The 23,387-nt window shown below is 44.8% G+C and overlaps 1 protein-coding gene across 1 annotated transcript in view; it reads right to left on the bottom strand.

The window, feature by feature from the left end:
* fat2 (FAT atypical cadherin 2) overlaps positions 1-23,387 on the bottom strand; it is an 89,066-nt gene that overhangs the window by 56,149 nt on the left and 9,530 nt on the right. Inside the window, exons 2-6 of the mRNA XM_069169445.1 lie at positions 19,090-22,353; positions 17,390-17,701; positions 8,908-8,966; positions 7,487-7,798; positions 6,799-7,006 (exon numbers count right to left, since the gene is read on the bottom strand). Of these exons, the coding sequence (XP_069025546.1) occupies positions 6,799-7,006; positions 7,487-7,798; positions 8,908-8,966; positions 17,390-17,701; positions 19,090-22,345 (4,147 nt within the window). The 5' untranslated portion in view covers positions 22,346-22,353. The remainder of the gene's footprint in view (positions 1-6,798; positions 7,007-7,486; positions 7,799-8,907; positions 8,967-17,389; positions 17,702-19,089; positions 22,354-23,387) is intronic.

Raw genomic sequence — 23,387 nt, 5'->3', positions numbered from 1 at the left:
AAATGGTTTCTTATGAATCGGATCGCCGTGCTGCTTCATCCTCAACGCGTCCTGATTTAAGCGTGTTCGTTTGTCTTCGCTCTTTCGGTCACAAATCACCCGCGACACACTGTTCACTCCGTCTCACTCTGACCATCTGCTTCTATCTCGTTCACCTTCCCTCCTTCCTTTCCTTTCCTTTCCTTCCTCCACTCTTTCCTCTTCTCTCTCCTTACCTTGCTCCGTCCTTGTGTTTTGTGGCTCTGTGTCTTTTCTCTCTCTCAGCAGGTTACATGTACATACGTGAGGAAGGTAAACCTCATGCCTGCTCAGCCAGATGGTGTTTATTAAGATATCCATCCTGCAACGAGCTAAACACACACACACACACCCCATATGCACTTTTATTTACTATGTGATGCCTGAGGCTGCACCACGCTGCTGCTTCATTTTAAATTTTGCATTTATATACCAAGAAAGAGAAGAAGTGAGATAAAGCGCCGACATATTTCCCTTATTTCTCCCGACACACGAACGACTCTGTTGGCTCCCGATCGATTGATAATTTGGATCATCTGGAGGGTCTGTTTCTGTCAGTTAGGCTTTAATGATGGAGCTGAAACACGGCAGACGAACCAGCCACATCGACAGCTTTTCGTGAAACCGATTTTGATCTTCTTAAATCCCTCGGATTGACTTCCTGTACGACTCCGACGCAGCTTCGGCACAGAGAGGAGGACGATGTACCGTCAGAGCAATCTTTCACTTTGCTGATCATCTCCGGGACAGAAATGAGATCCCTTCCCGAGCTCGGAGGCTCCTCTCTCCTCCGGGAGCAAGCCGCGCAGGAAGCATCTTTTACTAAAAAAGATTCAGGTTCACGGCGGCAACAAGGCGAGCCGAGCGTCTCCAGCAGCCCGTCAGTCATTTAAACAGGCCAGCCTTGATTTTACCGTCTTCATCGTGTGGCACAATGCATGTATGTCGTGAAAGGGAGCGTTACGTAGAGCAGAAGAGAAGCGGGGTCGAGGTGAAGTGGGAAAACACAATTATCCATTCAGCAAAAGGGGTTAAATGAACAGCAGGAGGACGCACAGAGCAACATGTCCCTGAGCCACATTTATCTGTTCTACGTCAACTGAGTTTCAAAGGATATCCGGTGACCCTGAAACCAGCAGACAGTCACAGACGAACCGGTAGAAAAAGGAAAAACTGGGACATTTAGCGGAATTGCCTTAAACTGCAGTACCACCGAGTGCCGCTAGGGGGCTATGGAGCCGGAGCCGACCTCTAGTGGCACTCGGTGGTATTTCAAGCTGTTAACTAGATTAAAGATGATTTCTTTAGGGCATTTTATTGTCAGAAAATGATAAAAGAGGAACGACAGGAAATAAAAGGTCCGGCTGCCCGGGAAAACTCTCGGCTATCGGGTCGCCCAGAGGTGCCACGACTCAATTAGTAGATCGATAGAAAGTTACTCCTGTCCAATTTTAATAATTGATTTATCATTATCGTGTCAAATATTCTCTGCTTTCCTGCATAAACATTCGAAATTGCTCTTTTTCTCTGCTTTTTATTGCTGTAAACTCACAGATCTTTAATTTTTCTAATATTATTTTGAATACAAATAAAAAGCAGAGCGGTTAAACATATTTTTGAAGTCTCTGACTTTCTTATGACATGTTGTGATTGGTTGATGTATTAATAAAAAAAAATATATATAAAAAAAAAATTTACATTTCTCGTTACGCTTCTTTGAGATAAATGCTGCAAAAGTGTTAGACTGCAGCTTATATTAAAAATGATTTCTTTCTGGCTGTGGTCCTTTAAAATGATCCATATTCACCTCACAGCGCCTCATCAAGGTTCCTCAGCTCTGATCTGCGAGCACTTCAGGCACAGATGGATTTCTACCTTCAAGTGCTGCTTGATTATAATTGTTTTTAAAGACCCAGACGAGGTGAAACAATTACACATGAATATATATGAAATATATGTAATATTTTATTCAAGTAAAAGTTTGTCGAATTAGAAAGTTCTTGTGTTTTTCTGAAGATTTCTCTGTTTTTTCCTGCTGAAGAAGGTCGTGAGATGCAGGTGAAAGTTCTGGAAAAAGCTGATACTGGGAGTAAAGTTTCCTTTTTCTTTTCTCTCCAAGATCAAGACTTTTGGCAACTTTCATGCTTAAGCTGAATGAACAGAACATCTTCGAGGAATGTAGAAAGTCTTTCGTATAATGTCGAAATTTATAGGAACGTGAGAGATAACAAATAAAATGACGTGTTGACTCTCGGCTAAAGTCAAATAATGTTGTTTATGGACACGTCTAACCGCTAACCGCTCTTTCAACTGTAAACAAGAAGTTTGTGAAACTTTTCCTTTCGGATGCTCAACCCTCCCCTGCAGGCGACAGACCTCGTCCTCCTGCAGGGGGCCGCTGGCCTCGGACCGGCGGGCGCTGACCCGCATCCCGACCGCATCGCGTCCAGCTGCGACGCGACACGCAGGTCACCGGAGCGCCGCCGCAGGACGGCGGAGAAGCGATTCTCTCCCGCTCCTCGACGCGCCGTCGCTCTGAACGCAGCGGGATGTTGTTGTTCAGACTCGCAGGATGTGTTCGAGTTGTTTTGACAACGAAGGAAATCTTCATCTGTATCTCCCGGATATCTCGCAGCCGGAGAGCGGCGATGGCCATCGGAGGGCTCCGCCGCCGGGGAGGAGGAGCAGTAAATACACGATGGTATCTGCGTAGGAGAGGAAGCCTGTGACACAACAGCCCTCATCTGGCAACGACGGGACGGAGGTCAGAGGTACACGACGGCAGAGCGGCCGCGGATGGAGCGGAACAGACATAAAACAGAAATATGAGGGGAGGAGGAGGAGGAGAAGAAGAAGAAGGAGGAGGAGGAGGAGGAGGACGAGGAAGAGGAGGATTGGTTGATCTGACGGTTGACAGGCCATCAGTGATAATTACTGAGTTTTGACCACAGGGAGAAAACTCAGACTGGCTGATGAAACACAACAACACAGGACTGAACTTCTACATTTACTCTGCTGCTCTAACATGACAAACAAATATGCCTTTTTTTTTTTTACTCCAATTTACTAACATCCTCTTCACTTTGTCTGCTTTTACTTCACAGATTTCTAATTTCATTTCTACAACATATCAACAACTTTTACACATAAATTATTCTTTATTTAAATTATGAACCTTCCCGCTCGCCACTTTGATTGACAAAAAAAATAAACTGCCAACAATGTAATACAGCCGCTTTCATATCTGATAATACAAAACAAGGAAATATAAGCTATACATATGTTTAACACTGCAGCTGACCTATCTAAAAAAAAAAAAAACCACAATCACCCTGCGGCATCCTGCGGCCCGCCAACAAGGCTCGTAAATTTAAAAGCCGTCCAACAATTTGGTTTCCACTTCATGCAAATCTCCTGTGATGCAGGGAAGCGGCAGCCGGCGGCATCACGCCGACGACAGAGTCCTGCTGTATCAGCCGGGCAGCAGCAGCACACACCGACTTTCTATTCCAGACCTGAATGTCAAGCAGCTCGCAAAACAAACAAGAAAAAAAACAAACAAACAAACAAAAAAAAACGGTTCATAGCTTCTGTTTTAGCAGCACTTTCTGTACCGAGACGCAAATTCATCCAGCGAGGGAAGAGTTCATGAAAGCAGCACAGACGGGTCAGGATCCAGAATTCTTCTATTACAGCCTCAATGACAAATGAAATTTCATTAATTAATGCAAATTCAATCATCAAAACCAACCTCCTGCTTGACCCTCTGTCTACAGAGCCTCAATGTGGAAAGGAAAAACTTCCCATGATGCACTGCAGCTCCTCTCCTCTCCATGCATTGGTATGATGTTTTCATGTTGTTTTACTGCTTTGTGTTTTGGGAGTCTGCACTTTAAATAAGAAGCGACTGATTGGTTGAATTATTGATGCAATAGAAGATCCAATTAATGAGGCGTGACATTTCTGTTTCATTAACTGATCAAAGAAATTAATTTTAAAGTACTGCAAAAACAACAACAACAACAACAACAACACAGCAGTCAGACTTCTTTCTGGCTCATAAGAGACTTTCATGGAAAATGAAAACCAAACGTGGCATCTATTCGTAGAGGAGGCTACAGGAAGCCTATGTCGTGTGTGCTTAGCGTGATTAAGTCCTTCGCTTCGTGACAGAACGAACGTCAGCTGACGTAAAACGTCCGGCGGCATCGGAGACGAGTGAAAACGTTCCCTTCTGGTCTCTGCTGAGCTCAGCTGAGCTCTGGCACGGCTCGAACCCAGCAGGAGGAAAAGCTCTCGGTCTTTTCCTCCTGCTCACGCCGCCCCACCTGGCAGGAAACGGTTGGCAAAACCACCACCACCCCCTCCACCCCCTCCACCACCACCACCCCCTCCACCCCTCTCCCCACACCCAATGTGTTTTTTCCATGCGATGCGACACGAAGACACACCTCCGGACTCAGAGGGCTGATTTCCACTTCAACTCAAAGTGTTTTCATGGGAAGATGAGGAGGAGGAGGAGGAGGAGGAAGATGAGGAGGAGGAGGAGGAAGATGAGGAGGAGGAGGAGGAGGAGCAGCCAGCCCTCCTGCGGTGATCTGGCAGGTGATGAGAGGAGGCGCGCCACTGTTTCATCCTCACAGAGTCAAAACGTCCCGCCGACACCCAGACCTTTTTTTTTCACCTCTCTCTCCTCCACCCCCCCCCCCCACCCCCTCCCCACCATCACTTCAGGGACACTTCAAACCTTCTGCGATGGCAAAATTTGATCTTTTTCTGTCTGTATATGTTTAAGCATTTATTCTCACCATTAAAAAAACAAAAAAATCCCTCATGAAATATTTCCGCACGAAACCTCAGAGAAGCTTTAAAGCAAATGTCAACAAAATAAGTGGTTATTTAACAGAATATTTACACATATTTACACGACAAAAATACATAACCGGCCGATCAGGAAGCTTCATTCGGACCGGTTGAAAGTGAGGATAAACGTGTGGATGGGTGAGCGAGGTCAGTCGAAGCCACTTTCCCTCAAAGGCACAAGAACCTCTCCAGTCTGGGTTTCTGTTTTTAAAGTGTCTTTTCTACGGATTAAACGATCAGCTACCTTTCAAACAGAAATAAAACAAGCAGCTTCACAATCACTTCAAAGCCCCTTTCCTGGAGCTTCAGAGCTTCCAGCACCAAAAAAATTCTCTCTCGTTCACTGCTGGTCACCGTGATCTTCCTTTCATGTCTTTTTTTTTAATTTATTTTAAACTCGAGTTGTTTATAACAGGGAGATTAAAAATAACTAATTCTGACAGGCAGCAGCAGGTTTAACCAACAAACACAAGGAGTACAATTATAAACACAAAGGGAGGCAGATGTTAGTCAGATCTACTTTATGTTGAATTAACTTCTTTTGGGACAAAAATATTTCGAATGGTCCTTTAAACTGATTTCTGAGCATCTAATTTTCCCTTCTGGGTTTGTTTTTTTTGTACATTTGTATGTCTGTATGTCACATCTAGATATTTTCTGCACCGCTAGTGGAGTCTGATGCTAAAACATAATATAGAAAACATGCATGGAGACCCTCTAGACACACAAGTGGAACAAAACAGCGTGGTATCTCGCCAAAAAATATGTAATACACCCGTCAGCAAGCTGCAATACCAGAAAGTGCCACTAGAGGTCGGCTCCAAAAAGCCTCCGGCTCCATAGACTCCCATTCAACTTCTCTCATCAAATCCAAAGTGAATAAAATGTGTCCATCAGTTATCTCGGTGTTGTTAGCTAAAGTCACTCCTACAAATTAGTTTTCTGGAGGTCCATCTGAAAATAATCCCTCATTCATTAGAAAAGAAGATTCAAGAAGGCCTGTTTTTGGGGGCCAGGATTTTGCTAGAGGTGGGCGGGGCCTAGTGCCCTCAGGTTCCCAATCAGATCGAGGCAGATCCACCTGCTCGCTCCTCCTCCAGCTCGGTCAAATATGGTCACTTCCTGCTCCAAAAAACAGCTAAATGGCGACGACCAAAACGCCAGAACAGCAGTTTACGAACCAACAGTCTGACTTCACTGTTCGAGAAACCAAAGGCTCCTTCCTTTACTCACGTTCTCCTTCTATACAAACACAACAACTGTAAGTTAGAGAAGTTCTGCAACACTGACAAACTCTCAAAGAAATCAATAAAAATAATTAAAAAAAACAAAAAACAGAACAACTTTCTTCCCTTCAACGCACACCCTCGTATCGTTCGTCCTTCTAATCTCCTCCGCCGTCGCGGCACTTTTGCTGACCTTTAGAAAAGAAACAAATCGTCTGCAGTTCATCCGGAGCCTTATGAGGATGGATGATGACGGGAAACCTGCTTGTAGAGACTCTCCTCTACAAGTCAGCAACTTCGCTTGTAAGTGGCAATACGGTGATCGGCAAGTCTGATTTTCTGGGACTGCGGGAGTTTAACGTCACACGAGAAGCCGAGACGGACGGAGAGACTCTCTGTGATCGACGAGGAGTCGTTGCTCTGGGAATGAAAGAGTTTCTTTCTCCGATTCGGTTTTCCTGCACCATTATTTTCTTGTCAAATTGAGCGTCCCGTAGAAATAAATATAAATAGTATCGTTACCCATCGTTTGTCCTCTTCTAGAGATCATTAACCTCATTTGAGAGTTTGAACTTTTTTACTGTTTTCTTTCACAAACAAACAAGTTTCCTGATCAATACTGTGTGTGTGTGTGTGTGTGAGTGTGTGTGTGTGAGTGTGTGTGTGTGTGTGTGTGTGTGTGTTCACTCACCCACGATGTCGAACCACCGCTGGCCGTGCGTCTCCGTCATGATGATGCCCACCATGTGAGTGACGGGCTCCGTCTCCATGACGGCGAAGGTGAAGTGGGGCTCCTCAAAGGTGATTGGCTCGGCGGAGGGCGGCGGGAAGGCGACCCACTCCATGTCGAGACGAGCGGTGGACGAGCGTGGCGGGCTGCCCTGGTCGGTCGCTTTGATCTGGAAACGAAGATTTTAAATGAGAGTTTAAATATATAAATATTAGTATTTTGTGTTTATTCAAAGCTAAAAATACTTCTAGAAAACCAGACATGAATTAATCCGCCGCTGAAAATAGATCCCAATAAACGCACTTTGCCCTCCAGGCAGAAAGTGATAGACTTTGGCTCAGGATGTGTTAAAGTACCGACAGACAGTCAGAGGTTTATTACTTTTAAATGGGATTTAAAGCCATTCAGAATAAAACCTGATTCATGACCTATGAAGAAACAAAAAAGAAAAGCAGAAGAGTTTGCTGATGTTTCCTTTCAGTCCCTGATGAACGCCGTCGGTGCCTTTCGGGCTAATTTAACCTCTTTGTGCTCGGTCGGGTCGTCGGCGTCTTCCGCACCTTCGACACGCACTAATGAAGCTCGACGACTCGGAGAAAGTGTCGAACTCCAGCCTGTTGAAATACCTGCGTTTCAGAAAAACACCCACCGTGAGGATGGTGTAGTTCCCGGGCCAGAAGTCTCCGTGCGCCGTCACCACGCCCGTCACCGGGTCGACGTCGAAGCGCTCGTCCTGGTTGTCGTGGAGCTCGTAGGTCACCGCGGCGTTGGCGCCCTCGTCGTCGTCCCGCGCCACCATCCGGCACGCTTCCCGCCCGCCGGTGCCGCGCCGCTGCTCCGGCAGCCTCACGTGGAAGAGTTTGTCGGTGAACTTCGGCCAGTTGTCGTTGGCGTCCAGGACGCGGATCACCACGGTGGCGGTGGAGCGCAAAGACGGAGATCCGTTATCGGACACGATCACCTGAGAGGGTTAAATATCAGAATTACACCTGAAAAAAAATAGTTCTGTTCACGCGGAGCCCTTCTCCACTTCGGCCGTCAAAGTTCTCGGTTGGATATGGTTACCGTGGTAACCCAGATAAGTAATTATATTTACTCTGATGTGCAGAAAATGAACCTTCAACTGTTTCAATAATCAACGAAACGTTTCACCTTTTTTTTTTTTTTTTTAAACATTTACAGACTTTAATGATTGATCGAGAAATGAATGTGCAGATTGCATAAGAATATGAAAATGTAAAATCCTGCCCATCCATGTAACGACCTTGATCAAAACCTAATTAATCCAGCCCGGTTAAGTTAATGAATTAATTAATGAACGGGGCTGTGTGAAGTGAATCCGCAGAGGAACGCTGACGTGATCAGAGGAAAGTTGGGAAAGAGGGCGTTGAGACTTTATTTTTTGTAGTTTTCGGGGTCAAACAGAGTTCTCAAAAGTAAAGACTAAAATTTTGACCCACAAGTTTGGCTCTAATAAAATACGTTGATTATTAGACGGTACATTAATGCCGTGTTCACTGGAATTTAAAAAAAAAAAAAATAAAATAAAGAAAAGTTTTTGAGGTCATTTTGGGGCCAAAAACTTTTTGTCGAGCAGGCAGCTTTTTTGTTTTTTTTTTTTCTTTTTTTTTCCTGATCAATACTAAAACTCACAGAAAGAACAAAAGGGGAAAGTGTTTCCAGCTGAGGAAACGTTCCTGGTCGACCTCCTGCTACTTCTGCTGTGAATGTAGATGTCGTCCTCTGTGACGCTCGATACTTCAAAAACACACTTTTTACTTACTTTGAATTCAAAGTCGGATCTTTTTGCTGCTTTTAAAACCAGATTAAAACATCCCAACACGACGCCGTGTTTTCTGCACACGAGAAGTCAAGCCTTACGGAGAAGCGCTATAATCTGTACCTGCTGTATTCAAATCAGCCCTTCGACGGCCTGTTGAACGTGCATTGTTATGGATTTATCGACGGGCTGAACCTCGGATGCGTCGCCGAGCGGCAGGATTTGTTTTTCTCTCCGTTTCGGCATCAACCTGAAGGAAGGTGAAAAATGTTGTTTATGAGGAGTCTCACCTCGACGCTGTGCTCGGGTTTATCCTCCCGATCCAGGGCAGAGAGAGTGCTGATAACACCTGCGCACGCACACACACACACACGCACACACACACACACACACGCACAGGGGGGGAGAATCGATGGTGTTATTGTCCATCCCAGGAAGAAGTGAGAGTGATAATTGCAGCTAAACAAACAAACAAGGACAGTTGGAAGTGTTACTGCTGCTGCTGGTGTGTGTGTGTGTGTGTGTGTGTGTGTGTGTGTGTGTGAGAGCAGTAACAGAGCTGATTCGCACCTAAACAAACACATTCTGGTTCATGGATGTTGTTTCTGCTGTTGTTTTGGTTGTGTGTGTGTGTGTGTGTGTGTGTGTGTGTGTGTGTGTGTGTGTGTGTGTGTGTGTGTGTGTATGCGTGTGTTACCCTAAGAGTATAACCTCCTTTACTGAAATCTGTTCATTAAAAAAAAAAGAAAGAAAGTAAAATCAAAACTGAGCGGAAGAGGACGGCAAAGAAGGATAATTGCTGAACTATTTCCATAACTAAGAACTAACTAACCGTTCAAATAAAGGAGAATAAAGAATAAATGTTCTCGCTATGAATCGAAAACACTCGATTCACTTCCTCACCACCAGTTTGTATCTGCTCAGCGAGAACAAAACTGGCCTTGTAATGATTTTACATTATTATTAATAACGTAGACTTGTTATCGAGAGAGATGACGTCTGATGGTAAAAAAAACTTGGTGAAATTATTCAGAATAAATCACAGATTCGTGGAGCTGAACGACCAATCAGAGCGAATCTGAATCTGATCGAGGCTATATTTTATTTTTGGGACCAGAGTCACTGAAGGAAAACCAGAAGCCGACAGACTGCAGTCTGGCATTTTTGACGAGTCAGCAGTTGCATTTGTATTTCTAAGAAGCGCGCCTGTGTCTGATACGAGATAAACCATGCAGCTCCACAGGTTACTCAGATGCAGCTGTCTGTCTGTCTGTCTGTCTGTCTGCAGCTGTTGTGAAACCTTTACAATTTCTGAGGATCTAATAAAAAACTAAAAAAAACATACTAAAAAACTTGCTTTCATTTCTGTTGTTGTTTTATGGAGGAAATCCTGGAACATGAGTTGACATATCTCTTATTAGGCTGCGGGATGTTTAGAGAGGTGTTTTTGTATGGGGATCGAGCTACGAGGCATTCGTCATAACCAAGGAAATCATCATAAATCTGGATCCTATCAATATCCACCAACAAAACAAAAAACAAATGTAATCAATAACAAGAAATCTTGGACTTTTTATTTTTTTACTGCAGACGTGCTTTAATGTTTCAAAGCTGCTTGTGTAAATATCTTCTTTTTTCTTCTCTCTTCTGCCCTTATCAAAATAAATGAAGTGTTTTCCAGCAGCTGTTGGCTCGAACAGCAGAAACGCACCGGCTAACGCTGCTGGTCGGATAATAACGAGGGTCGGCGGGAAACCCCGGGTTTATCGTAGCTGTGAAATCAACAACTGCTGCTGTTAATCCCGTTTGTTTTGGGCACATTTTGAAAGAATGTCTTGTTTTATGATAACAACGGGGTTACCACGGTGATCTTATAAAAGAGACATTTCTGCTAATTCTGCACCCTGAGACACGAAAAACACTTTAATTGAGTTCCTTCGAAAGGAGTCTGTGGAGGATTCAAGGATAACGACCAACTAAACACATCCAAAGTGAGAATCTACGGCGCTTCATTCCATATATTTTTATCTATTTTCTTTTATTGACGTGTTGATCTGTTCTTATGCTATTTTATTTGTTTTTCCTTATTTCAAATAAGATCTGAACATGTTTTTATGTTCCTTGAAATGTTTTTTGTGAATCATTGCATTTCATTTTGTAGCTGTACAACACTTTGAGCTGCATTTCTGCCAAATGATCCCCCTAATTCCTCCAAACTGAACTTGTAACTTCTCACTAAAAAGTCAGATCACTTAATCGACCAATTTACAGCCAAAAGTGTTCTTTTATTTTAGTACTACCTTCTAGTTTTCCTTATATTCATCTGTTATATCAGTTTTATGTGCATTTCTTTCAAACTGCTTTACATTTAAAGTGTTTATTGACAGGCTTTAAAAGGTAATACATTTGAACTTATTGAGTTTGAGGGCATCGTTTGTGCATGAATTGGATATTTTAAAGTATTTTTGGTGGTTTTGAGTCCGGAGGTTTGAGGTCTGATGTTCTGTTGCGTAAAGGCCGGACGTTGCCTGTAAAATAACAGCAACAAAACGTCATCCTAAGACTGAAGTGTTGACTTGCTGCTCTTCGGATGAGGCGGTGCAAAGCCTGCTGTGACAGAGGAGGGCAGGACGCCGTGAACCCTGCAAACATTTCCAGTTTTCTGAGCGTTGGTTCAGTAAATCACAACGAAAACTGACAGTGAACAAAAAAAAAAACACAAAACCTGCACACCTGCATAACTGCTGACGAAAGAGGGCACTAAAAGTTACAGAAGTATTTGCAGGATTGAAGCCAAGATGGTGTCAAACCTCTCAGTTCAATACCTTTGGAAACCGAACCGAGAGACGAGCCGCAGTTTGAACTTTGCTCTCGTTCTTTTTTTTCTTTTTTTTAACGATTTCTGTCACTTTTCATGAGAACATCCGAGTTCGTTCTTCCAGGAAAGAGAATATGAACGATATCACGTCTCCTTCCTTTTCACTTTAGTACAAATTCTAATGCAGGATATTCTTGTGACAGTATTTTTCCATTTTGCAGTGGAACTACTTTTACTTAATTAGTGAGTACTTCTTCCATCAGTACAACTTAAACAGCTGTAAAAATGATCTTTCTATTCATTCTGTTTCTATACTCAGCTGTGAGAATTGAAAAACAAATGATGAACTGCATTGCTTAAACTTGTTAATTTTTTTTTTAAATTATAACACAAGTGGAGTAAATGTCTGTGTTAGTTAAAATTTCAACAGCCTGTCATGAACCCATCTGGAATATTTCTGTTTACAAAAAAACAAAAAACACTTAAGGATGAAGCTGCAGCAACTTTTGAGGAATTGATCTAGAAAAAAAAAAAATCTTCCAGCGAGACATGTTGAAGTGTTGGAAGCTGAATGGAGAAGGTGCGGGAGGTGTTGTAGTGGGGGACGGGGTGTAAAGACCCCGCTGAGGGTCGTTCGGTCCTTTTTACGACAGCGCAAACAAGCCCTGCTGGGAGGACATCATTAGGACAGGTGGGACGCATCAGAAAGTGTCATTAGGGTGGACGTGGGAATCGCGGCCAAAGCCTTGTCTCCCTCGTCGCCGGTTCTCACTCGGCCGTGCCGGACGGCTGTCAAGAGAAACGCGAAAGACAAAGTGTTTGTCTGGCGTGTCGGGACCCGGTTTGTTTGTCTCCCTGTCGTTTCTTTATGCCAGTCTGCAACGCAATGTTCCTCTTTTCTTTTCTTTCTTTAACGCTGCCCTGTCAAAGTCAGCCTTTAAAAGGGGGACGTCTTACATTTCTGAGTGACGTTTTGAGACGTTTTTAAATGAGGGTTTTTTGTTACTTTAATGTGGTTTTATTATTATTATTATTATTATTATTATCTTTCCTTGCTGCGTGTTTGTTTTGTGACTTTAAAGTGCTTTGAGGCCACGTTGAAGGTGGTTTTCACAGACTGGATATAAAAGTGTTCGTCTTAAAAGTGAGGCAGATGCAGAAGTGACTTAAGCTGCAATACCAGCGAGTGCCACTAGAGGTCGGCTCCAAAAAGCCTCTGGCTCCATAGACTCCCATTCAACTTCTCTCATCAAATACGAAGTCAATACATTTTTTCCAGCAGTTATCTCGGTGTTGTTAGCGAAAGTCGCTCCTCCCACACCACCACCACCACCACCATCATCTGATCCGATCAGAGATCTGGGAGGGAAAACTCTCCGCCTCGCTGGCCTGATTTATCGTCAGTGACATCGGATCAGAACAAACTGTCTCGAGGTTGCGTTCAGAGACTGAATGTGTAATTTAGAGGCTTTTAAACATTTAATACATCACTTAGAAAAACACGCAGCAAAAGAGACGGCGGCTGACAGATCGGCTGCCATGAAGCGAGGACGCTTCGGGTTCGATTGAAAACTGTCCAACTCGATCTCACTGGTGCACGGAAAGGAGATATTACAGTAGATGTTGAATATATTTAAAAGAGTAATCCTAATGTTTTTCAGGTTTTTTATTGTCTGTTTTTATTGTGTTGTAACCCTCCCTAACCGGTCTGTGGCTCTCAGCCCGAAGCCCAATGGTCCCTGAAGAAGACATAAATTGATTAAAAACAGCTCATGAATATACGGTTTCCTTTTTGAAAACAAGGCATTTCAGGAATTTCTGAAAAACAAATGGCTGCTGTAGTTTTTAGCAAACAAACAAGAGGAAATAGAGCCTTTGTTGGGGACTACTTTCAGCGGCGGATTAACACACATTGAGTCTAAATAAACTAGTGTTTGTTCTTGATTTTTTTTTTGGAGCTACAAGGATAAATTAATTGCGATTTCGTGGTCATTTTGTGGGATTTGTTGACATTAGGAAATCACAGGATGTCAAACTTCACATATAACTCCTCTTCATTTATGGCCTGTCGATCTAAAGTATCGATAATTATATTAGTATGACAAGAATCCTTCCCATGATAGCAGTTGAAAGAGTTTGAAGGCACTCCAACGGTGTGAGGAATCTGCTCCTGTTAAATGCTGATGAAATGGTCACATTCCTAACTTGCCTGGCCTCATCAACAAACAACCTTTTCTTTTTTTTTGTGAAACACATAATTAAACCCATTTTGAACTTGCATAACCGAGATACTCCGATTTCCCAACAGGTGCTCAATAAAAAAAAAACAGACTGGACAGGATTCCAGTATCTTTGGTTGATCATAAATCCCTCTGTCAACTAATTCATCTCAGTTGACTCACACACACAATGCATAAAGTATAAAGTACATCCAGGCTTCACAAGCATAAAAGCTTAGTCAGCTACCAGCGCGCAGCCGTGAGTCATTTTCACCCTGTCAAGGCATGAGAGGTTCCTACACCCGGCATTATTAGTAAGAGCAGGTTCATTTGTGAAAGAAAAAAAAACAAAAAAACGGGACAAGGCGGGTCATGTTCTGAAGCGCGTTTACAGTCACTGGAGGGAAACATGATCTCCCTCCGTGAATGTGGGTTTATTAGATCTCTGAATGATACCAGGACATGAATCTTGTAACTTTTGTCGTCGGATGACGGTTTAGTTTAGCTGCGGCCTTGTTGTCTTCATATGAAAAGCTCTAATCTCTTAAAACGACATGCTCTAAGGTTTAAGGACACCGTGGGAAACTAATGTGCCGCTATTAAACTCCAGTCCAACATGGCTGAATGGGAATAAATCCCTTCAGTACTCGTAATCACTGAGGTTGGACTCTTTAATAGCCAGACAGCAATTCCTTCTCCAACCACACATCTCTTCAGCTGACTTTTGGTGTGTTTTTTTTTTTTTTTTTTTTTTTTTCAAGGTTTCCAGTAATCGAGTAGTCCAGCAAGTAAAGAAAAATTGCAAGTTGCTATCGTAGCTTAAGCTGCTTAACGATGTTTGTGCAGGACGTCCCGCGTCGTTGCGTATGCAGCGATCGTGACGATTTTCTCTGATCGATCAGTGTTTTCACCTCGTATTTATCAGCTTACTTCGGAAGCTCGGACGGCGATACTGCGACAACTTTTGCCAAGTGGAAAACCCCCAAAACAGTGAGTAGAGTCAAGTGGAAAGAAGTGGAAACAGGTCTTATTGGTGTTGTGATCCAGTGTTTCTGATTTTTTTTTGTGTGTGCAGATATTTTCCAACTATTTTAACCAACTGCTGATGTTCCAATATATGCACGTATTATTTTTATATTTCATATTTTCCCCACCTAATTGCAGAGAAAATAACGTCTCCCCCGTAGTGGAAATAACACATGATTATGCCGGCTCATATCGTGATGGCCCACCGGCAGATGTAAAATGAAATGTGTTTACAAAGAATGTAAACATTCAACAAACAAAGTGCAGGACACCTTCAACTTTATATGTAAAACTGAGATTCATCCCAGATGAGACAATTATTGCAAATGGAAACTTTGAAATCCATTTTGAAAACTTTTTTAAAAAGCCTCCAGTCAGTACGGACATATTGTTCAAGAAACATGCTGATGTCATCCTGTGGGATAACAGGGTAGTGGCATCGAGCATTTAGCCAAGTATTTAGTCAACTGGGCATGTTTAAAACTAGGGATGGGCATTTCAAGCAAAACTTCGCTTGTAACTATTTGATTTTTTAAACTCAAACAGCTTTCAGACGCATTACTGCCATCTACTGGCAGGTGCAACTAATTACAACCAGGTGCCGGTGAAATTAGATTTTGTCGATTACAACGACTATTTGAATATTAAAAATTCGTGCTCCATCCCCAAATAAAACGTCATTTTTTCGGCCTGTCGTATCAGCAAAATGTTCATTATTTTTTGTTGCATTTTAAAGCCTTTGTCGGCCGACAATTAGTTTTTTCCTTGATTAGAACTAAATGGGATAAACCTGAGCCATGAAACTTGCCTCTGACCAAAGTTATTCATGTATATGGACAGGGGTGTCCATATACTTCTGGTCATAGAGTCTCTTTTTGCCGTTTAGCTTGAGGTTAAAGTAGCAGGTTCATGTACTTCGGAGCTAATTATAAATGTATACTATAATATACAATGTTGATTTTTTTTTTCAGTTTTTTCGTTTAACCTTTGTTTTGTGGGAGTCTTTCAGTTTCCTTTTGATGTTTGTGCGTTCAGCTGTCTTTTTCTTGCTCCACCAGTTATGCGTCATCTTAAATTGGTGGTTATTATTTAATCCTGTTTTCATGTGAACCCGTTGAAGACCAACCCGAGTAAAGTTCAGCAGCGTTTTCTCCATGAATTTAGGTCGAGGACCCTTTAAATGACCTCAAAGACTTGAAGTTATGGAAATCCTCAGAATACCGAAACACATTAACCATTTTCAACACGACACATTTCATTCTGCATGGATTAGTTAATGAATACCAAATACACCTGCATTTACACAACGACAAAAAAGAGCTTGTTTTAAGTGACACTCTCCGGCTGTATCAACACCTCCTGGCCTACCTGCCTCTCTATTAACACAACTCACACTCTCTGCCCTGTAATCCTTCGACATACTGGCCTCAGGGCGTGGACAAACACCGCGGCTACCTGGAGGGAGATTATCAGAGGAGGACGGGACTTGTAGCGGCTTGTAGCAGCAGAGTTAATGATATGCTCATTTGTTTGAACATCAAAGTCGCCACCAGGTGATTCAGTTGAAACTGTCAGAAGATGAGCACATGGACCAGGAACTCCGTTCTTCCTTTCCGCGTTCATTTCTTTTTCCTTTCTCGGATCGCGATCGACTGACTTTCTGCAGGAGTTTCTTATTATGAAGTTATAATTTTGTTCTCTCTCTCTGCAACACTCCCTGGGTTTCTGCATCACTTTTCTCTGCTCAGACTTGCAACTGTGCACCAGAAGATATCACCCTTTTATTTTTTTTAACACCTCTTATGGGAAATAACTCGACTGCTCAGTTTCACAGCTGCCTTAATAAAAAGAAATACAAATGTAAATGATCCGCCGTGGGGACACGGACATATTCATGTCGAAACAATTTTGCGAAGGAGAAAGAACAGAGGTTCCTCCAGATGTCTTATAATCACAAAGGGAGTTGGAATAAAGATGTAAATCAAGCAGAAGGGAGCACGTAGCATACTCTACAACTTCCTGCTCCTGTTTTAGATCACTAAAAGCTTATATGTATTTCAGGGCACAGCTGGATATTATTCAAATAAAGCTGCTCTTCGGATTTAATTCGGATTCATTCATTGCCTCTAAGTGTCTGCAGGGTCTAAACTGAAGGTGCACGTCCAGGAGTTGCAGAGGGATTTTACAAGAAGCTTTTTCAACAGGCAAAATAATCTGCGGGGTTTATAGTTAGACAATGAAACACATGTCAATGGTTTTAAGGAGGTGTTTCACATGCCACTAATTTGAGTCCTGCAGTCATTTTCTATTGCACTCAAAAGCTGGAAATGAGACACATTAAAATAATGTAATGAGATATATTGATCTATAGCCCCGACTATGGGTCAATGCTCACAGCCTGGTTCTAAACAAATTGATCCTTCATTTCCTATCATGCAACTCCAATGTAAAAATCAATAGTTATCCACTTTTTAACATAAACTTACAGTTAAAAATGTAAACCTCACACTGATATAATTCTGGTTATTTCATGCTGGAAAGAAGTCTTCGGAGCCACAAAGAAGGTTATACACCTTTTTTCAGAGCTTGTAGCTCCTCATGACAAGTAAACCGAACTACATGTAAAAAACAAAATAACTAAAATTCTCCTTTAACTGACGACAGATTGTTTCAATGCAGTGCACAACCTTTGTGAGAAGTGTACTTTACCCGTTTTGGGATCGACGTCGAAGTAGGTTCGATGAGATTCCAGCATCTGGAAGGAAAGCTTCCCCTCGGAGGACGTGTCCACGTCGGCGGCCGACACCTGGACAACGGACTTGACCATGTCCACGTTCTCCAGGACGGACGCGAAATACACGGGCTGGGAGAGTTCGGGAGCGTTGTCGTTAACGTCCAGGACCTCCAGGAAGACGTGAGTCCAGGAGACCAGAGGCTCGGTTCCCAGGTCGCTGACGTAGACGGAGAGCCAGTAGTGAGGCGCCGTCTCCCGGTCCAGCGTCTCCGTGGTGCGGATCACACCTGAGACGCATCACAAAGGGCGTTTGGGAGGAATTAGGGTTAACGGTTAAGATAAAACACTGTTTTCACTCGTGAACCGCACACCGCTTGTTTCAAACCTGCTGCTGTGCCTCGGGCAAAAATTCACTTACCCATAATAACTGTAACAAGCCTGGAGGGAGCGTCAATCACTGGGACTTTCATCTCACTTAAAAAAGGTGCCTGCTCGCAATTTCAAAAGTCTGGATTAGAGCCCGAAGGTGGTGCTGGGAAATTTTTAGCATTCCCTGCTCAGCAACGTGGGCGACACATTTGTGTTGCCAAAATGTACTCCGGCTCATCCAATATACAAGAGGCCACTGAAAACAGGGGGGGAGTCGGGGTATACAACTTGACACTTCTGAACGTAGTTGCCTTTCAGCAGTAGTTTGGATTTGGACGACCCGAGGGAGAACTCAAACACCGGCAACACAGAGACGGAGGTGTATTTCAGCACAGTCCCATCATGACAAGAGAACTCTGTTTGCCCTGATTTTATCAGAAGCTTTAAGTGCAGCAGGAGGCTCGTGGAATGCGTCGCAATACATGACAGGAGGTCACACAGTAGAAAAAACACAACCTCACCCAACCCTTCGGAGGAAACACTGTGCCCCAACGTGTCATCTTATCAGGGAAGCAACATGAGGAAATCCGCGGCCGTAAAAGATTAGTTGCAGCAATTAAAATAATTTGTAACACAGAATTCACGCTGAGATATTTATTCGGTGACCTTTGAACATTCCTAAATGTGGATATATTTTTCTTTCAAAACGTCCATTCTTCACATGTATAAGCAGCTGGTAAAACAATCTCACTGCACACCCCATTTAACAGCTATCCATTTTAATCATATCACGAGATCTCGGTCAGAAAACAAGTGAGTCCCAGAGAGAGTCTTTCACTGCCTGCTGGGTAAATAATCAGGCAGATAACTCCCCCGGAAAATGAATATGTAGCTTCTAAACTTTGTTTTTTGAAACAGATGAAACAAACAAGACATGACATGTTAACTTGTGACCTTTAGATGTGCTAGTACGTTGCGAATTTGGCTTTTCCAGTCTCCAAGCTAACCGATCGCTGGCACCAGATTGAGATTGACATCTTCTTGCCTCTCTTGGCAAGACAGAAAAAAATAAAAAAAGACTTGTTTGTCTGCTTTTTTAAGATGCAGGCAGAAACAGCAAGATGAAAAAAAGTTTTCAACTGGCTTGTTTTTATACCTCTGCTAGTTCTGTTAGTGCTCCAAGTCAGGAAAAATCAAGGTACAACAAATTAGTCCAAAGTAATCAGTAATCTAATATATAACTTATAATCAGGGAAAATAAAATGCAAAAATACAACCACTAATACTATAAAAAAGCATTTATTACCTGTTTCCTCGTCGATGGTGAAGATTCCGAGGCCAGAGCCGTCATAGATGTGGTACCGAACGACTCCATCTCTGCCCAGGTCCTTGTCCGACGCCGTAAGAGTTACCACCGACGTCCCGACCGCCGCGCCCTCCATCACCGCGGCTTCATACACGAACTCTGAGAACGCCGGCCGGTGGAGGTTCTCGTTGATGTCCAGGACCTCGATCTCCACGAAGCAGGACGACGACAGGGAGCGCGGGAGGCCGTGGTCGACGGCGCGGACCGTGAGGTTGTAAGACGGCCGCCTCTCGAAGTCCAGCTCCCTCTCCAGGGTCAGGGCGCCCGTGGACGAGTCGAGGTGGAAGATGCCGCCCGCCGTGTTCTTGAGGTTGTAGGTGACGACGCCTCCGCCGCCCAGATCCAAGTCGACGCTCTCCACCCAGACGAGCAGCGTGCCCACGGGAACGTCTTCCGCTACTTTTATTTTGTACACTTTGGGCACAAACTTGGGAGCGTTGTCGTTTACGTCCTGCAAAACCACCACGAGGTCGACGGTGGAGAAGAGCCGCGGGCCGGGTCTGGCCTGGTCTCTCGCTTCGATCCAGAGGTCGTGTCTGGGCGAGCTCTCTCGATCCAGTCGACCCGTCACGGTCACCTCTCCGGTCAGTTCGTCGATTCTAAACACGTCCGTAGACGTCAGCAGGGAGTACCGGACGTTACCGCTGGCGTCCGTGTCCACGTCTACCGCCCGGGCCGTGAAGATAATCGAGTCCGCCTCCGTGTTTTCGGGCACGCGTATCACGTAACTGGGCTGATCGAAAACAGGCGGGTTGTCGTTGACGTCCAGGACGTTCACGGCGATGAACTTCCACGCCGAAGTTTGCGGCGTTCCCAAGTCGTAGACGGTGATGTTCAGAATGTAGAACTCCTTACTCTCTCTGTCCAGCGGGCAAACTAACTGAAGGTCCCCGGAGAAAGTGCAGATGGAGAAACAGCCGTCTTCGTTCCCGCTCGATATGACGTAGACCAGCTTGCTGTTGAAGCCGGTGTCGCCATCCGTCGCGTTGAACTGAACGATGGTGGAGTTCAACGGATGGTCCTCGGCGAGGTCGATCGACCCGGGAACGCTGAGGTCAAACTTGGGCGAGTGTCGGTTGGTGATGTGGATATCCGAGAACGCATCTTCCTCCTGGTTGATTAAAACCGGTTTGATTGACTCGATCAGTTTGTCGGTCAGCTGTTTGAAAATGCCCGTTTCCCGGCAACGCAGCGTTGCGTCGTCACCTTTGTCGGTGACGCTTACCCGGACGACCGAGTCTTCGGAGTGATGCTTGCCATCCGTGGCTACAACTCGTAACGTGAACGAACCTTCTCCCGGGGGAATCGGTCGCTCCAGGGTGACGGCTCCCGAAACGGAGTCGATGCCGAACACTCGGAGCTCGTTCCCCGAGTCGATGACGTACCTCAGCTGCTGCAGCTCATCTAGATCGATGGCCGACAGCTCGGCGACGGCGTGACCGACCGGCACGTCTGGCGGCACGGTGACGTTGCAGTCCACCCTCTCGAACAGAGGGACGTTGTCGTTGACGTTGTTCAGGGTGATCGTCACGGGGCATTCGCTGACCTGACTGAAGGGCACGCCGCTGTCCGAAGCCCAAACCCGCAGGTGGTACCGCCGCTTCATCTGCTCGTAGTCCAGGTGCTCGGAGGTCGAGATGACGCCGGTGAACGGATCGATCGTGAAAGGTAGAGGGCCTGAATTGGCGATAGAGTAGGTCACAAAGCCGTTTTTGCCTTTATCTTGGTCTGTAGCTGCAACTTTCAACACGCTGCTGCCGACGGGGGTGTTTTCGTCCAGCGTGGCCTGATAGGACGTCCGCGTGAACTGTGGGCTGTTGTCATTTTCGTCCGTTATCTCCACCACGATGTGAGTCTCCGCCTCGCCGTGATTGGCCACGACGTCGAACTCGTATCGATCTTTTCTCTCGTAGTCAAATTTCTCCGCGGTAGTGATGATCCCCGTTTTGGGATTTATCCTGAAATTTGAGCTGTCCGGGTTATTTTTGATACCAAAAGTGACATTATAGGGAACCGAGGTCACAGAAACTTTAACAACGTGACTTTTAGGGGGTGAAAACTCGCTCAGTGTAACGATGTAGGTGTCCTCCAAAAACGCCAAGGGGCTGTAATGATGAGCCGGGATGTGGATTTGTGTAACCGGAGAGAGCAAACCTGGCATGCTCCTGTCTTTTGCTTGAAGGGACAGATTCAGACCGAAGGGAGTTTGAGACCAGATAATCCTCTTTGTGGAGATCACTTGGAAGTCACTTCCCTGCACACCTAAGGGGATTATCTCAAAACACTTGTGGGGATCCCCTCCAACAATATGAAGGGATGCCACAGGCTTAACTCCTGCCTCCACATGGACATCGATAGTTATTTTACCGTCTGTGGAGATCGTGGATGGTGGTGGCGTGATGACCGGAGACCCCATGGCCATCTTTTGTACGTTTACCGTGACCCGCGCGACATTGCCAAATTTCTGAATGCCCGATATCTTTTTCGTCCTGTCCTCCGCCAAAACGGTGAGGTCGTACCTTTCCGCCCGGGTGTGGTTGAGCTTCTTGACGAGGCTGACCGTGCCGGTGAAAGGGTCGACGACGAAGGGGTGAGCTCTGCTGGTGAACAAGTAATAAAACTCGCCGTTGCTGCCGATGTCCGCGTCCGTGGCGCTGACCCTGGCCACACTTGACTTCAGCGGAGTGTCCTCCCCAATGACCACGTTGTACGAGGCGGGATAGAAAAGAGGCTTTAGGTCGTTGGTGTCAAGCACCTGGACAAACACTTTGGTCTTCGCCTGGAAGTCCAAAGTGCTTTCCGTCGCCTCCACGGTGAGAGCGTACGCGTCTCGGACCTCCCTGTTGAGGAGGGCCGAGTTGCTGCTCCGCGTTTTGATCCTGAGGAAGCAGAAATCTCCAACTTGGACCGCTTCCGCTTGGAAGCCGCCGTCGTCGTCGCCCGAGACTACGTTATATTTGATGTCCCACAGCGGATCCGTCGCCTCGATGCCCATCTTCACCGGCACGTCCAGGTACGTCCGCGGCGCCGAGTTCTCGTTGATGGTGGCGTTGTAGAGATGGTGCGTGAACCTGAGCGGAGAGACGTCTTTTCCTTTCCCCATCGTCCCGTGGCACCTCGCCACGGGCAGGAGGACTGCGGCTAAAGCGAGGAAAGTCGTTCCTGAAACTGCCATCCTTAGCGCCTCCGTGAGCATCCTCAGGGCTGCGGAAAAAGGAAAGAAGAAGACACGTCAGGCAACATACTACAAATTAAGAACAAAAAGAGGCCTTTGAGGGGAAAACAATAGAGTCCTTCAGGGCTTGTCTGAATTGCCTTGTATATATCTGCAGAAAAAACAAATACGACACTCGACTCTTGTAACCACACTATTTTGTAAATAGACCAATCATGTCCCTTTAAGCTGCAGCTCCACTAAGAATACTTTAATGGACACATAATACACAATGATACAGCAGCAGAGGGAAGGCCTGTGGCGAGGTATTTGACTCTTGTCCCGACTTGCCTTGACAAAAAGAAAAAGTAAAACAACACATTGTTTCAGGACCAGCAAGTCGCCTCCCCAGTAATTATTCCTTTCGGAGGCCCAATGTGCCCAAGTAAGTGCTTGTCAAAATTATTACGTCTAAGCCTTTTGTAAACACAGAGCTACGAGGAGGGATTTGTAGATTTGATGGCTCGGTGTCCTGCAGATGACAGCGGGTGGTTCAGTCTCTGATCCGAGAGCAAACGTTTACCGTGTAACGTTGTACGATGGCACTAAACTCGTGCTTTCATATTCTCTTACAAGGAAGACCTGGCCCAAAAAAAAGTCAGTATGTAATGTTGGCTGCATTTGAATAATATTTTTCTGGTTTGGTCTCATTTTCAGTTCCTTCAAAAGCTTTTTCAACGGTGAGAAAATTGTCTTGTCATATTCCCACAGTCCTCTTTTGAACTTCATCTGCATCTTAATCTCTGTTTTTTTTTTTCATACTTCGGTGTTGTAGCGTCAACGGCGTAAACCGATGTTATCGAAATCTCTCGCAATGAGTACTTTGATTCAGGTCGGGACGAAGCATCTCACGGCCACGGCGATTGAAGTTTTGTCAAGCTCAAAGTGGCGGCAAAAAAAACAGAAGAAGGGGGAGTGATGCGTGCGATGATGGGGAGAGTTAATGTTGATGCAAAACATGAAGCCCAAAACCAGTTTCTGTCCGATGACAGACGGTGTTTTTTTGCTCATGCTTACACGTGAT

This window comes from Embiotoca jacksoni, unplaced genomic scaffold (assembly GCF_022577435.1).
Source record: "Embiotoca jacksoni isolate LCO1_2020_lvr unplaced genomic scaffold, fEmbJac1.0.p SCAF_45, whole genome shotgun sequence".
NCBI lineage: Eukaryota > Metazoa > Chordata > Actinopteri > Embiotocidae > Embiotoca > Embiotoca jacksoni.
Note: the sequence above shows the minus strand (reverse complement) of the source record. Positions and strands in the feature narration are given on the sequence as shown.